General features: G+C 40.7%; 1 protein-coding gene across 8 annotated transcripts in view; it reads left to right on the top strand.

Annotated features, from left to right (window-relative positions):
* Positions 1–10,497, top strand: part of tpm3 (tropomyosin 3) — a 37,489-nt gene extending 26,992 nt beyond the window's left edge. For 4 of the 8 annotated variants that reach the window (XM_071373726.1, XM_071373727.1, XM_071373730.1 and 1 more), the window contains 4 exons: positions 170–232; positions 1,511–1,580; positions 1,784–1,862; positions 2,339–2,695. In XM_071373726.1, the coding sequence (XP_071229827.1) occupies positions 170–232; positions 1,511–1,580; positions 1,784–1,862; positions 2,339–2,342 (216 nt within the window). In that variant the 3' untranslated portion in view covers positions 2,343–2,695. Of the gene's footprint in view, positions 1–169; positions 233–1,510; positions 1,581–1,783; positions 1,863–2,338; positions 2,696–9,052 lie in introns of those variants that run through there. The other 4 variants (XM_071373728.1, XM_071373729.1, XM_071373732.1 and 1 more) reach the window with 1 other exon arrangement.
* Positions 10,498–12,865: the final 2,368 nt, after the last annotated feature.

The raw sequence follows: 12,865 nt of genomic DNA, 5'->3' as shown, positions 1-12,865 counted from the left end.
TAATTGTTGAACTAATTTGGCATGCATTATAATGGCATGTTTTTAGGAATCCTTCCATTGCAGCATCAACGAACTGGTCTTTTACATGAGATTGAGTTCATGTCAATTATTTTATGTTTTGGTGGGTGGGCGCCCTGCTTTAAACTGACAGTCCTCTCTTCTACTACAGTACTCCCAGAAGGAGGACAAGTATGAGGAAGAGATCAAGATCCTGACTGACAAGCTCAAAGAGGTAAGTGGATAACCTGTAGAGCAGGGATCAAGTAGATTCAGAAGTGAGCCTATTTATTATTTTATAAGAAAAATGAGCCGACGGTAAGGGGGCCAGAACATAATTACAAAAAATTAGTACTTTGCAAGTTGACCGCAAGAAGCCCTAACAGATGTAATATTTGACTAAAACATAATCATTTCAAACCTTGCTTACATTTGTATAGGATCACATAGTGAGCTCCAAGTATTGGGACCGTGACCAACCAAAATATCATCCCCGACAAAATGCTAACCTTCCCTGTTATGCTAACCTTCCTAACCTCTCACTATTACAATGTCTTGGGATTATGATATTTGTGCGTCTAACTTTCACTCATCATTATTCACAATTTTATTCAGGACTAGCCGTAATCATGTTAACATCCACATTAATGTAGAAGTGTTTATAAATGTATTCTATTTACAATAAATGACTCAAATGACACTACATTTACCACAAAATAATCTAAAATGCAACAAAAACAAATGGCAAATGCTTTCAACAAGTTTGTAGAATCACATGATGTAATCATTGCGTGCTAGGTATATGGGACGGAAGTGAAATTGTCCCAATAGTTTGGCCCCCCAAAATGTGGGGACTTTGTACAAAAAGTGCTGTGATTTTTAAACAGTTCACCTGATGGAATATTAAAAACTAGAATTAAAGATGACAGTCTGCACTTTAACCTCATAGTCATTGTATTGTTTCAGAGCCAAAACAATTTGCTGTCCCAATACTTTTGGAGCTTACTGTATATCTATCCATGGGAATACTTTGGAACAGATATCCAAAATTGAAATCAATTGGAAGTTAATTTGCTGGTGTTTTTACAATCTTATGTCCAACAATAAAATAATTATATTGGGATGCCAGTTGGGTAACCCTGACTTAAAGAATGGGGGGGGAAAGCCTCATTTCGGTAGATATAATTGCAGATGGTTGACACTTTCACAAGAGAATCTCAGGGAAGGCCATCTGTCATGCTTTTTGTCTGTGTTGACATGTCCCCTTGTAGTATCTAGTGTCTCGGGGTGCATTTCTTTTCAAAGTTTCCTCAAGGAGATTTGTTTGACAGTATTTAAGATGTTTTTTTGTTTGTTTTTCGATCTGTTTGTAGTTTCTTGCTCATTGCATTTATTTCTTTATTCACAAAGTCAGGTTAGTTTGGTTTTAAATCCGAGTTAACCTATTTAGTCTAGGTCATCAAGGTTTTAATAGTTTCTTGATTGAATGCTTTGTTTTGACTTATTTTCTTAGGCTGAGACTCGTGCTGAGTTTGCTGAGAGGTCTGTGGCCAAGCTGGAAAAGACCATAGATGATCTGGAAGGTAGGATCCAGACGCTTTGCCTTGACGGTGCATTGGGATATACAGGAGTTTACAGGAAAAGTCCTGTTCTGGCTTAATCAGTCTATTATTTTAGCATACATCACTTTCCCTTTGGCAGCTTCCCTCACTCTCCTTATGTTTTTTTCCCTCCTGTTCTCCACTCTTTCTCTTTTTCCCCTTCACTCTTTGGCCTCTCTGAACAGATGAGCTATATGCACAGAAACTCAAGTATAAGGCCATTAGCGAGGAGTTGGACCATGCCCTCAATGACATGACCTCCATGTAAATACGGGCTGACCGTGTGTGTGGTTTGCATGCAGGGCCTGTGGGGTTTGACTGAGAATCTAATATTCCCCTAACACTGCACTGAAGTCAGGGGGCCAGGAAAAACACCTGACTCTCTATAACACGTCACCTAACAGCCATGTAATGTTCACTTTTCTAAGGAGTTGGCAGATGTGACAAACTATATCATGGAAAAGCAAAGCTTGACTCATGCAACAAAATCTGCCAACCAACACTATTTATACTAATGGGTTTTTGTGATTGTAAAAAATATCTAGTTGTGATATGAGTGGTGTGACATTTTAAAGGTGGTTTGTGAAGTAATAACTGAATTACTGGATGCTTGCAATTTCCATATCAATGCACTAAATGTCCACAAGAAAAGAGTCGGTTGATACCCAATGGCTACTAATCGTCACAATGTAATGATCTCAGAATCTGTAGTCACGGTTTCTCAACCCCTCTATTTTCAGATAAATGTCGGGAAGCTCACTTCCTCACTCCCCTGTTGTGGTTTCAAGAATTTCGTCTCAATCCTCCTGATGAACATCCATTTCGGTGGCGTGGTTCTCTCTCCCCCTCCCTTCCTGTCCATCTTCACTCATTCCTTACGTGGTTGTTAAATCTGTTCCCTTTGTGCTTTTCTTTTCACTCTTACTCCTTTGCCCAACTTTCTCGCTCTCCTTGGGCAACTGTATTTGTTTCTTTGGGTCACTGTGCTCAAGCCTGCACTCTTTGTAATTTGGTTCTCTATCTTGCCTTGTCCCATGTTTCACCCTGTTCTCTACATGTGATTCTATATAAATGTTGAACAAAGGGAGGAGGAAAAACCTGTCTACTGTCTCCTTTTAACAATTTTTTTTCAAACTGACATCACAAACACAATGGTTTCTGTTGCTCTTTCCATGTTCATTGTTTTTCCACAAATAGTCATGGTAGAAATTGTACAATTTTATCTGATTTTAATGAGGAGTTGGCAGTAGTGATGGTGCCTCCACATTGGGGTTTAGGCTAGCACTAGAAATAAGAAACCAACACATTTTAAGGGCAAAACACAAGGTTTCATTAAACATGTTACATTGGTATTTTTGCTAATTTACTCTTATCGAGATCCACTTGCAACAAGTTCATTCAAACAAGATGTCACAATTGATAGGGTTAGTTTACACGACCAACTAGATGTGCCACAATGGTGCACTTGAGCAGTTTACAATACAACGAAAACTGAATAGAAGTGCAGCTTACATGAAATATGAACATGCTTGAAAAATTCAATTTTCAATGTGAAGAACCCCATCTGTCTGACAGCCTAACTGTTGGGTTTGGGCTTGTTCTGTGTTGCATCTGATCTCCTGTAGTTGCCTGTCTTGTACTTGCGCCGGGTTATCTTGGCGAGACGGGTGGAGTGGGTTTGCAAAATTCTATGATGTCACGCAATTTATAAAATGGTCAGGTAAGAAGGATAGATATAGGTCGATCACTGATGTTGGGAAATTTAGTCCTGGCTTGCAGTCGGCGTTCCAATTCATCCCAATGGGGTTGAGGTCAGGGCTCTGTGCAGGACAGTAAAGTTCTTCCACACCGATCTCAACAAACCATTGCTGTATGGACCTCGCTTTCTGCATGGGGGCATATTTTTATTTATTATGGATCCCCATTAGCTACTGCCAAAGCAGCAGCTACTCTTCATGGGGTCCAGCAAAATTAAGGCAGTTTATACAATTTTAAAAACATTACAATACATTCACAGATTTCACAACACACTGTATGCCCTCAGGCCCCATTGTCATGCTAAAACAGGAAAGGGCCTTCCCCAAACTGTTGCCACAAAGTTGGAAGCACAGAATCGTATAGAATGTCTGTCATTGTATGCTGTAGCGTTAAGACTTCCCTTGACTGGAACTAAGGGGCCTAGCCCGAACCATGAAAAACAGCTCCACACAATTATTCTTCCTCCGCCAAACTTTAGTTGGCTCTATGCATTCGGGCAGGTAACGTTCTCCTGGCATCCGCCAAACCCAGATTCGTCCATCGGACTGCCTGATAGTGAAGTGTTTCCTCACTCCAGAGACCGCGTTTCCGCTACTCAAGAGTCAAATGGTGTCGAGCTTTATACCACTCCTGCCGAGGCTTGGCATTGCGCATGGTGATCTCAGGCTTGTGTGCGGTTGCTCTGCCGTGGAAACCGATTTCATGAAGCTCATGACGAACAGTTCTTGTGCTGATGTTGCTTCCAGAAGGCAGTTTGGAACTCTTTAGTGAGTGTTGCAACCGAGGACAGACAATTTTGACATGCTTCAGCACTCGGCGTTCCTGTTCTGTGAGCTTGTGTGGCCTAGCACTTCGCGGCTAAGCCGTTATGTTTCCTTTTTACAATAACAGCACTTACACCATACAAAGTGCCTGAAATAGTTTAGTTTTTTAGTGTCAAAGTATTTATACCATTCACTCCGCTTCATAGTATGAACATGTCAGAAACATGACCAATAGTAGTAGGCTACATCGACTATAGCAGTAGGTCTACCTGTATGGGGAAAAACACACATTTAAATGGAACTGTAGTCTTCCTCATTCATAATTTGGAGGTAGGTTGTAATCTATAGTATCAATGGGTTTTATAAACTTTTCACACATTCAAACCAGCTGACGAACAGAAAGGCAGTTGCAGATAGTGTTAGTTGTATTAACTTTTGAGGCAGCGGATAGTGTAGAGTAGACCCTTCCCCCGATATTCTGATTTGATAGGACAATGTTGTCAATGGATATGCGCTTGTTCTGCCCTGCAAAGTACACAGCTAGCCAACTACTGTTCAATTCTTGTTTTAATGAACATGATTAATTGACTGCAGATGGTTGTAGAACTTTTACCGGACCTTTTACTTTTGATGTCATGAGAAATATGGCTGTCCGTATAGGCTACTCGTATTGAACCCAAAGTCAATAGATTCCTGGCAGAAGAGACGGAGTGCTACTGATTCTGCTTCCACGCCCGCATCTGTTTACATCTCTGGTGTGGCAGGTGAAATTACTGCGCTCACGTCCTGTTCATGTCCTGTTCACGTCCTCTTCACGGTGTAGCTCCTCTGAAACAACCCCTCCTGAAAAAATCACACTTATGCTTAATAACCTACAGAGGTATGGAATGTAATAGTTGGAACGTATCGACCATGTCCTTTGTACAACAAGGGTGTAGCCTAAATACTTCGAGGGTGTAGCCTAAATACTTCAAGGGTGTTCATCGCAGATCAAGGAGGGGGCAGCGGCGTGTGCAGCAGCTACATAAAAATAAATGTGCAGAAATCTTTAGCCTAAAGAAAATCAGGTTTCCAGAAAATCCAGAACCGCAGCCACTCCGATTTATAGAGATTTCAATTAGATTAGAAAAACTTGATTCAGAATTTAATATGACCAAATTCCTGATATGGTGATTAAAAAAATATATTTGTAGTAAATTCACTTAAACTTAAGGATGCAGTGGTTGAATATTCAGGGGAATATCTTTCTTGCATGAGGACAAACATTACTCAACTTTTCCCAGTGACTCTATCCTAGGCCGTGTTCAACTGGGCAAATTTGTGGCATGTTCAGATTGAAACATTATGTAGAACAAACATACCTCTGACATGCAGAATAGGGGTCAGCTCTGTTAATTACATTTCTTTCTGCAACATTCCACAATTGCGTTAAAGGCCCAACACACCCTACACAGAGCGACAGAGCATCGTATACAGTCACTTCCAGAATTTGTGCTGCATAAAAGTATGTATATATGCTCGGTCGCTGCGTTTGCCTGAAGTGTGTAGCGGCCTTTTGCTGAACGTGGTCCTATAGTGTCCACGTTTCTAGCCTTTGAGTGTCCATGTTGCTCAGGTATTCCCTTCAGTGTACACATCCCTTTTTCCAGATGCATTTTACACTTCCTACACTGTGCTTTAGTGGGCTTCCAACGAGTGGCCACTCCAAGTATTCCTTCGGGCTGGGCGATTATGGCATATTAACTTGTGAGCGATATCTGGATTTATTATTATTTTTTCTGTAATTAAGCTTTGTACAATTTTAAAGGTAAAAACGACTGCATTTGAAACTGTCAGCAATGATCTAATGAATTCAGGGCTTTAGATTATACCTAGGCTAAATATCAGCCTTCCACAACCAGAAGACCCATTCATTTAATTATTTTATCAAAATAGTTTAACCTCTCTAGGGTATGTGGGACGGTGGAGTCTCACCTCGTCAACAGCCAGTGAAATTGCAGGGCGCCAAATTCAAAACAGAAATCTCATAATTAAAATTCCTCAAACATACATGTATTTTACACTATTTTAAAGATACACTTGTTGTAAATCCAGCCACAGTGTCCGATTTCAAATAGGCTTTACGACGAAAGCAAACCAAACGATTTATGTTAGGTGAGTGCCTATTCACAGAAAAACACAGCCATTTTTCCAGCCAAAGAGAGTCACAAAAAGCAGAAATATAGATAAAATGTATCACTAACCTTTGATCTTCATCAGATGACACACATAGGACTTCATGTTACACAATACATGTATATATTGTTCGAGGAAGTTCATATTTGTATCCAAAAATCTCAGTTTACATTGGCGCGTTATGTTCAGTAGTTCCAAAACATCCGGTGATTTTGCAGAGCCATATCAATTTACATTAATAGTCATCATACATGTTGATGAAAATACAAGTGTTACACATTGAATTTTAGATCCACTTCTCTTTGCAACCGCTGTGTCAGATTTCAAAAAAACTTTACGGAAAACGCAAACCGTGCAATAATCTGAGTACGGCGCTAAAATGACAAATCAACCCAAAGAGATATCCGCCATGTTAGAGTCAACATAAGTCAGAAATAGCATTATAAATATTCACTTACCTTTGATGATCTTCGTCAGAATGCACTCCCATGAATCCTAGTTCCACAGTAAATGTTTGTTTTGTTCGATAATGTCCATTTATGTCCAAATTCCTCCTTGTTGTTCGCGCGTTCAGTACACAATCTAAACTCACGATGCGCGTGCAAGTCCAGCGGAAAGTACGGACGAAATGTTCCAGTTACAGTCTGTAGAAACATGTCAAACGATGTATAGAATCAATCTTTAGGATGCTTTTAACATAAATCTTCAATAATGTTCCAACAGGAGAATTCCTTTGTCTTCAGAAATGCGATGGAACGCAGCTAACTCTCACATGAACGCGCATGGTCAGCTCGTGGCACTCTGGGAGAGACCTTACTCAATCTCCTCTCATTCGCTCCCAGTTCACAGTAGAAGCATCAAACAAGGTTCTAAAGACTGTTGACATCCAGTGGAAGCCTTAGGAAGTGCAACATTACCCCATTTCCACTATCTTGGATAAGCAAAGAGTTGAAAACCTACAAACCTCAGATTTCCCACTTCCTGGTTGGATTTTTTTCTCAGGTTTTTGCCTGCCATATGAGTTCTGTTATACTCAGACATCGTTTTATGAACTTCAGTGTTTTCTATCCAAATCTACTAATAATATGCATATCCTAGGATCTGGGCCTGAGTAGCAGGCAGTTTACTCTGGGCACGCTTTTCATCCGGACGTGAAAATACTGTCCCCTACCCCAAAGAAGTTAACCTGCTTTTTGGCAATAACTCTTTCTGGCTTTCTCGTCAGTCCTATGAAAATTCCTGTTTTGTTCACAATGCACATTCACTAATGATGACAACTAACTTCTTGTCGCAGGTATTACAGAAAATGTAACATCTCCATTAAACAATCTCTCAAGCACAAGCCCACGTGCTAGCTCTTTGTCAAGTTCAGCTAACTTGGATCTATTTGCTAACTAACAAGGTAGAACAGTTGCATTATGAACACACCCTTCTACCTCCAACTGTTTGAACAACATGCTAGCCTGTCCACTATGTTCAGATGTTGAAATCAAGTGGCCTACCATATTTCTGAGCTGTGTAGTGCTAGGGCAAAAAAAACGACACCTCATGGTCCACAGGACCAAGTTTGGGGAAACACTGCCCAAGTGGCTAACCTAGTAAGTCTGCCCTCTTGTGGCAATTTTTTTCTCCATCTTCCCTCTCCTCCATGCTCAGGTAATGTGACCTTTTTCTGTACTCTGCTTATTTTTACTATTCATTCTGTTTACTATGCTCCTACCTTTCCTTCTCACATCCAATTGATTGTTTTACTGTCTACAGTTTTTTTTTATATAGCAGTGTTGCTCAATGTGTATCCTGGAGACCCACTGTGAATGCTGGCTATTGGATATTTATACTGCTTTTACACAGGCAGCCCAATTTTTTATATATATATTATCGTTAATTGGTCTTATGACCAATCATAAGCTCAAACATATATTTGATGTGTAAAGATCTGATGTGATTGGTCAAAAGACTAGTGAAAGAATTGGACTGTCTTTGTAAATGCAGCCTTTGTATATCTGCCTGGTTCATGAATGCAAGTTAAGCCGCTGAATAGGGTTGCAAAGCTACTGGTCATTTACCAAAGTTACCGGACTCCAGTAAGTTTAGTAATTAACAGGTAATCTATGGTAACTTTTTAGTAAGTTATACTGTTAAAGTGTGTGTACTTCTGTATATACAAGTTTCTAGTGAATAGACCACATGGTTCAAGAGAAAATAGCTAAATTAATGAAGAAAGCATCTAATCAACAATGGCATTATTTCAATTAACTCTGCAACTTTTCCAACTATAAAGTAATATTTTTAGATTGTGTGGCCCTACCACATAAAATAAATAAGAGACCCAGAGATAATTAGACACATGATCATCTGAAGTACTCAAAGACCACCTAGTTGTCGTCTGATAAAATAACAATTGGAAAGTTACCAACATTCTGGTAATTTACTGGTAAACTTCAAAAGTTTCCAGGAATACCTTCCCTTTGCAACCCTACCACTGAGGATTGCCCATTTTAGAAATGTCGAGTTATATTTTTAGAGGGTAACATTACCCAAACCCTCAGTCAAATTGGGCAAAATCATAATCGCAATAAGAAACCGTCGCAAAACAGGCTGAAGTAATTATTGGGGTTATAGTCAGTTGTCATAAACTGACAACGGCTGATTATGGCAGTGTTCTGTAGCCTTAAAACAGAGAGCTCCATTAGTGGTACCTAGGGATTCTTGGTGTGTTACCCAGACGAATAATAAATGATTAATCTCTCCCTCCAGAGAGACTGGCCAATGCCAAGGAGGAGAACCTCAAGATCCATGCCACCCTGGACCAGACCCTGCAGGACCTCAACAGCTTCTGAGAACCCCCCCCCCCCCCCCCACTTCTCTTTCTGTCTCCTTTCTCCTCACTCTGCTGTCGTGGTGTCAAGGTAGGAAAAATCCCCACTGGGGGTTTACCCTTGTGATGCTGAAGCATGCCAAAACCACTATTTACTATGACACCTTTATTCTCAACAGCTTTGATTGTTCTTGTTAAACATTGTTCTTCAATGTGACATATTGTGGAAGCGCTTGCCTTTATCCATTGGAATGGTCTTTAATAGGGACACTCGGTCATACTTATGTGGTCTACTATGCCATCTTCTCCTTGCTTGAATGTGGCTAGCATGACTGCCTTTAAGGATTCCTTGCCAAGTTAACGAGAACACGGTCAGTCCACTCACCCATAGAATATCCCATTTTAGTTTCCAGCCATTCAAGATCAACCATAGAAAAGGGGGAAATGGAGCACATGATTTTTGCCAGCCATTTACTACATAGGATTATTCACTTCTGACTTCAGTCCTGCTGTTGTATTCCCTGGACTGGTTCTATGTTCTTCTGTAACACCTTCCTTTAACGCCTAAACCCTCAAAGTTCACACATCTGAAAGTGCTGAAGTGGTAAGCAAGATTTGAAGAAGCTCCACTTGGTCTATCATAGGGTTGGGCCATCACTGCGTTGCTTTGGCCTTAGAAATCCTTTGATTAGTTTACGCCAAAAATAATTAGTGGATAGGGTCCAAAATGGAACCAGGCTTCTTTCCATCCTTCTATACAGTATATCCCTTTTATCCCGCCCTTTGCCTAATTTACACCAATACAGTTTGGGACAAAAACCACATTGGGTGGTCTGGATTTGATTATGTCCAAGCTGTATCATGCAATCAAGTTTTTTTTTTTTTCCTATTCCTTAGGGATATGCATAATTTGTTTATGATAATTTGTCTCATGTATGTGTTTTCTCCTACTGAAACCATAGCCACTATCAAAATACAGTGCTGCACTTGTATGGCACTAATTATTTGGCCTGAACTCTCCAATTCTGAACTTTTTTAAGCTAATTGGTCTTTTGACCTATTACATCAGATCTTCTCACATCAGATCTTTTTCAGAGCTGATTGGTCAAAATGCAGCCTTTAGTTTGAGAAGTCTATAGTGAGGTTGTTGGGTTCAAAAATCAATGGCCATCACTTTGCCAGTACCATGCCAATTATAGAAAATGGGTGGGGTATTTAAACCTATACTATAAGTAGGATTTAAACTACAACACGTAAAATAATTAAGACCTCAATGTTTTAACTGGAAATTCACCAGAGATGTATAACCACTTTGTTACAGTCTTGTTCCATTGTAATGATGTTTTCTTTGAATAAAGACCATGGTTTTTACTGCCATACAAAACTGTCTCTTTGGATTTTCATTTGAAGTTAAATTCTCCAAGTGCAATCTGATTGTTGTATAGACTATTTTTGATTGCACAGGCCAGGGATGGGTCAAATCAGTCTGAGTTGCTTTATAATTAGCCCATTTTAAAAACGCATATCGTAAGGGATGCATGCATAAAATGGACACGAGTATAATTTCCATCATGTTACGTGCACAACCACTCACAAGCAAACAGTAATGTACAGCTAACTGGGAGGAAAAGTCTTAATCACATTTTGTTTTTGGATAAGTCTTGATGTGTAGCATGTCTTCATACTATATCCTGTTTACAGACATTTTTATTAAATGTTGAGTGGCTGACATTTATGTTCAGACTTTACTGTTATTGATAAGTGAATTTGTATGAATGTCTGTATTTGTCTGTGTGCGCTTTGCCAACACTACTTGTATGTGTCCACTCAGTTCATGTCGAGTTTGTGCCTTGTGTGTGGGAGTCCTCAATGCTTTGTCCTTGCTGTACCGAGGCAAAAATCAGAAGAACAGGTCGTTGTCAGTTTTCAAAAAGCCTCGCCCCTGGCCTTAGCCGGCTCCACGTATACAGGCAGGGCAGCTTGTGATTGGTACGCATCACCACAACATTGCAGGAGTCTGGCTTCTTGATGACCTCAAACCATCGGGGTAATCAATGGCTGGTTATTACTAGGGGGCAGAACAGGACATCAGTCAAATCCCCTGTTCCAAATCTACCCCTTGCCTTCGGCACTTTACCCTGATTGTATGTTGCATACATATATCCGAGGTACGTACGTTAAGCCCTTCGTGGTAAGTCACGTGTGTCTTATGTAGGGCTTGGGCCTCATCTCATCAGGTGTTGGTAGTTAGGATTGCATTCAAAGTGTGTGTGTCAATGAGAAATGGCCAATAAGATTCACCGTTCACAGCATGTAACCCCCAAGGCCTCCAGACACACACCCTGGCCCTTTTATCAATTAGGATCCTCATGTCATGTGTCCTCTCGCTTCTTTTGGAAAAGGTCAAAGTTAATCGAGGAGAGTAAACATGGATGGAAATGAGACGGTCCTTCTCCACTCACAAGTCATTAGGCAAACTACATTCACGGGAGGATCCCAAAATAAATGTGTAAAGTGATCAAAACAAATTAAGTTGGAGACATTTTATAGGACACAAGTAGCATATTGTTTTTAATCATGAGTATCCTCTATGGGAGGTGGCTAGAAGGGAGGACAGTCTGTTTGCCTACTAATGAAATGAGACTCCTCGACCACTTACGTTTGTGTGTGTGTGTGTATATATATATATATACAAAAACGTATGTGGACACCCCTTCAAATGAGTGGATTTGGCTATTTCAGCCACGTGTATAAAATCAAGCACACAGGCATACAATCTCCATAGACAAACATTGGCAGTAAAATGGCCTTTACTGAAGAGCTCGGACTTTCAACTTGGCATAGTCATAGGATGCCACCTTTCCAGAAAGTCAGTTTGTCAAATTTCTGCCCTGCTTGAGCTGCCCCGGTCAACTGTAAGGGCTGTTATTGTGAAGTAAAAATGTCTAGGACCAACACCGGCTCAGCAGTGAAGTGATAGGCCACACAAGCTCATAGAACAGGTCCACCGAGTGCTGAAGCGCGTAATAGTCTGTCCTCGGTTGCAACACTCCACTGAGTTCCAAACTAGCTCTGGTAGCAACATCAGCACAAGGACTGTTCTGCGAGAGCTTCATGAAATACGTTTTCCATGGCCGAGCAACCACACACAAGCCTAAGATCAGCATGCGCAATGCCAAGCGTTGGTTGGAGTGGTGTAAAGCTCGCCACCATTGGGCAGTGGAGACGCGTTCTCTGGAGTGATGAATCACGCTTCACCATCTAGCAATCCAATGGACGAATCTATGTTTGATGGATGCCAGGAGAACGCTACTTGCCCGAATGCATAGTAGCAACTAAAGTTTGGTGGAGGAGGAATAATGGTCTGTGGCTGTTTTTTATGGTTTGGGTTAGGACACTTTGTTTCAGTGAAGGGAAATCTTAATGCTACAGCATACAATGACATTCTAGATTATTCTGTGCTTCCAACTTTGTGGCAACAGTTTGGGGAAGGCCGTTTCCTGTTTCGGTATGACGATATCCCTGTGCACAAAGCAAGGTCCATACAGAAATGATTTGTCGATCGGTGTGGAATAACTTGACTGGCCTGCACAGAGCCCTGACTTCAACCCCCTCGAACACCTTTGGGATGAATTGGGCAGACTGCGAAGCTTGGCCTAATCGCTATAGCAGCTCAGGGGGGACCAAGTCCATATTAATGCCCACATGCTTTTGGTCATGTAGTGTATCACACAACACATTTAGTAATCACA

Source organism: Salvelinus alpinus, chromosome 29 (genome assembly GCF_045679555.1).
Source record: "Salvelinus alpinus chromosome 29, SLU_Salpinus.1, whole genome shotgun sequence".
NCBI lineage: Eukaryota > Metazoa > Chordata > Actinopteri > Salmoniformes > Salmonidae > Salvelinus > Salvelinus alpinus.
This window is presented reverse-complemented; position numbering and strand designations above follow the sequence as displayed.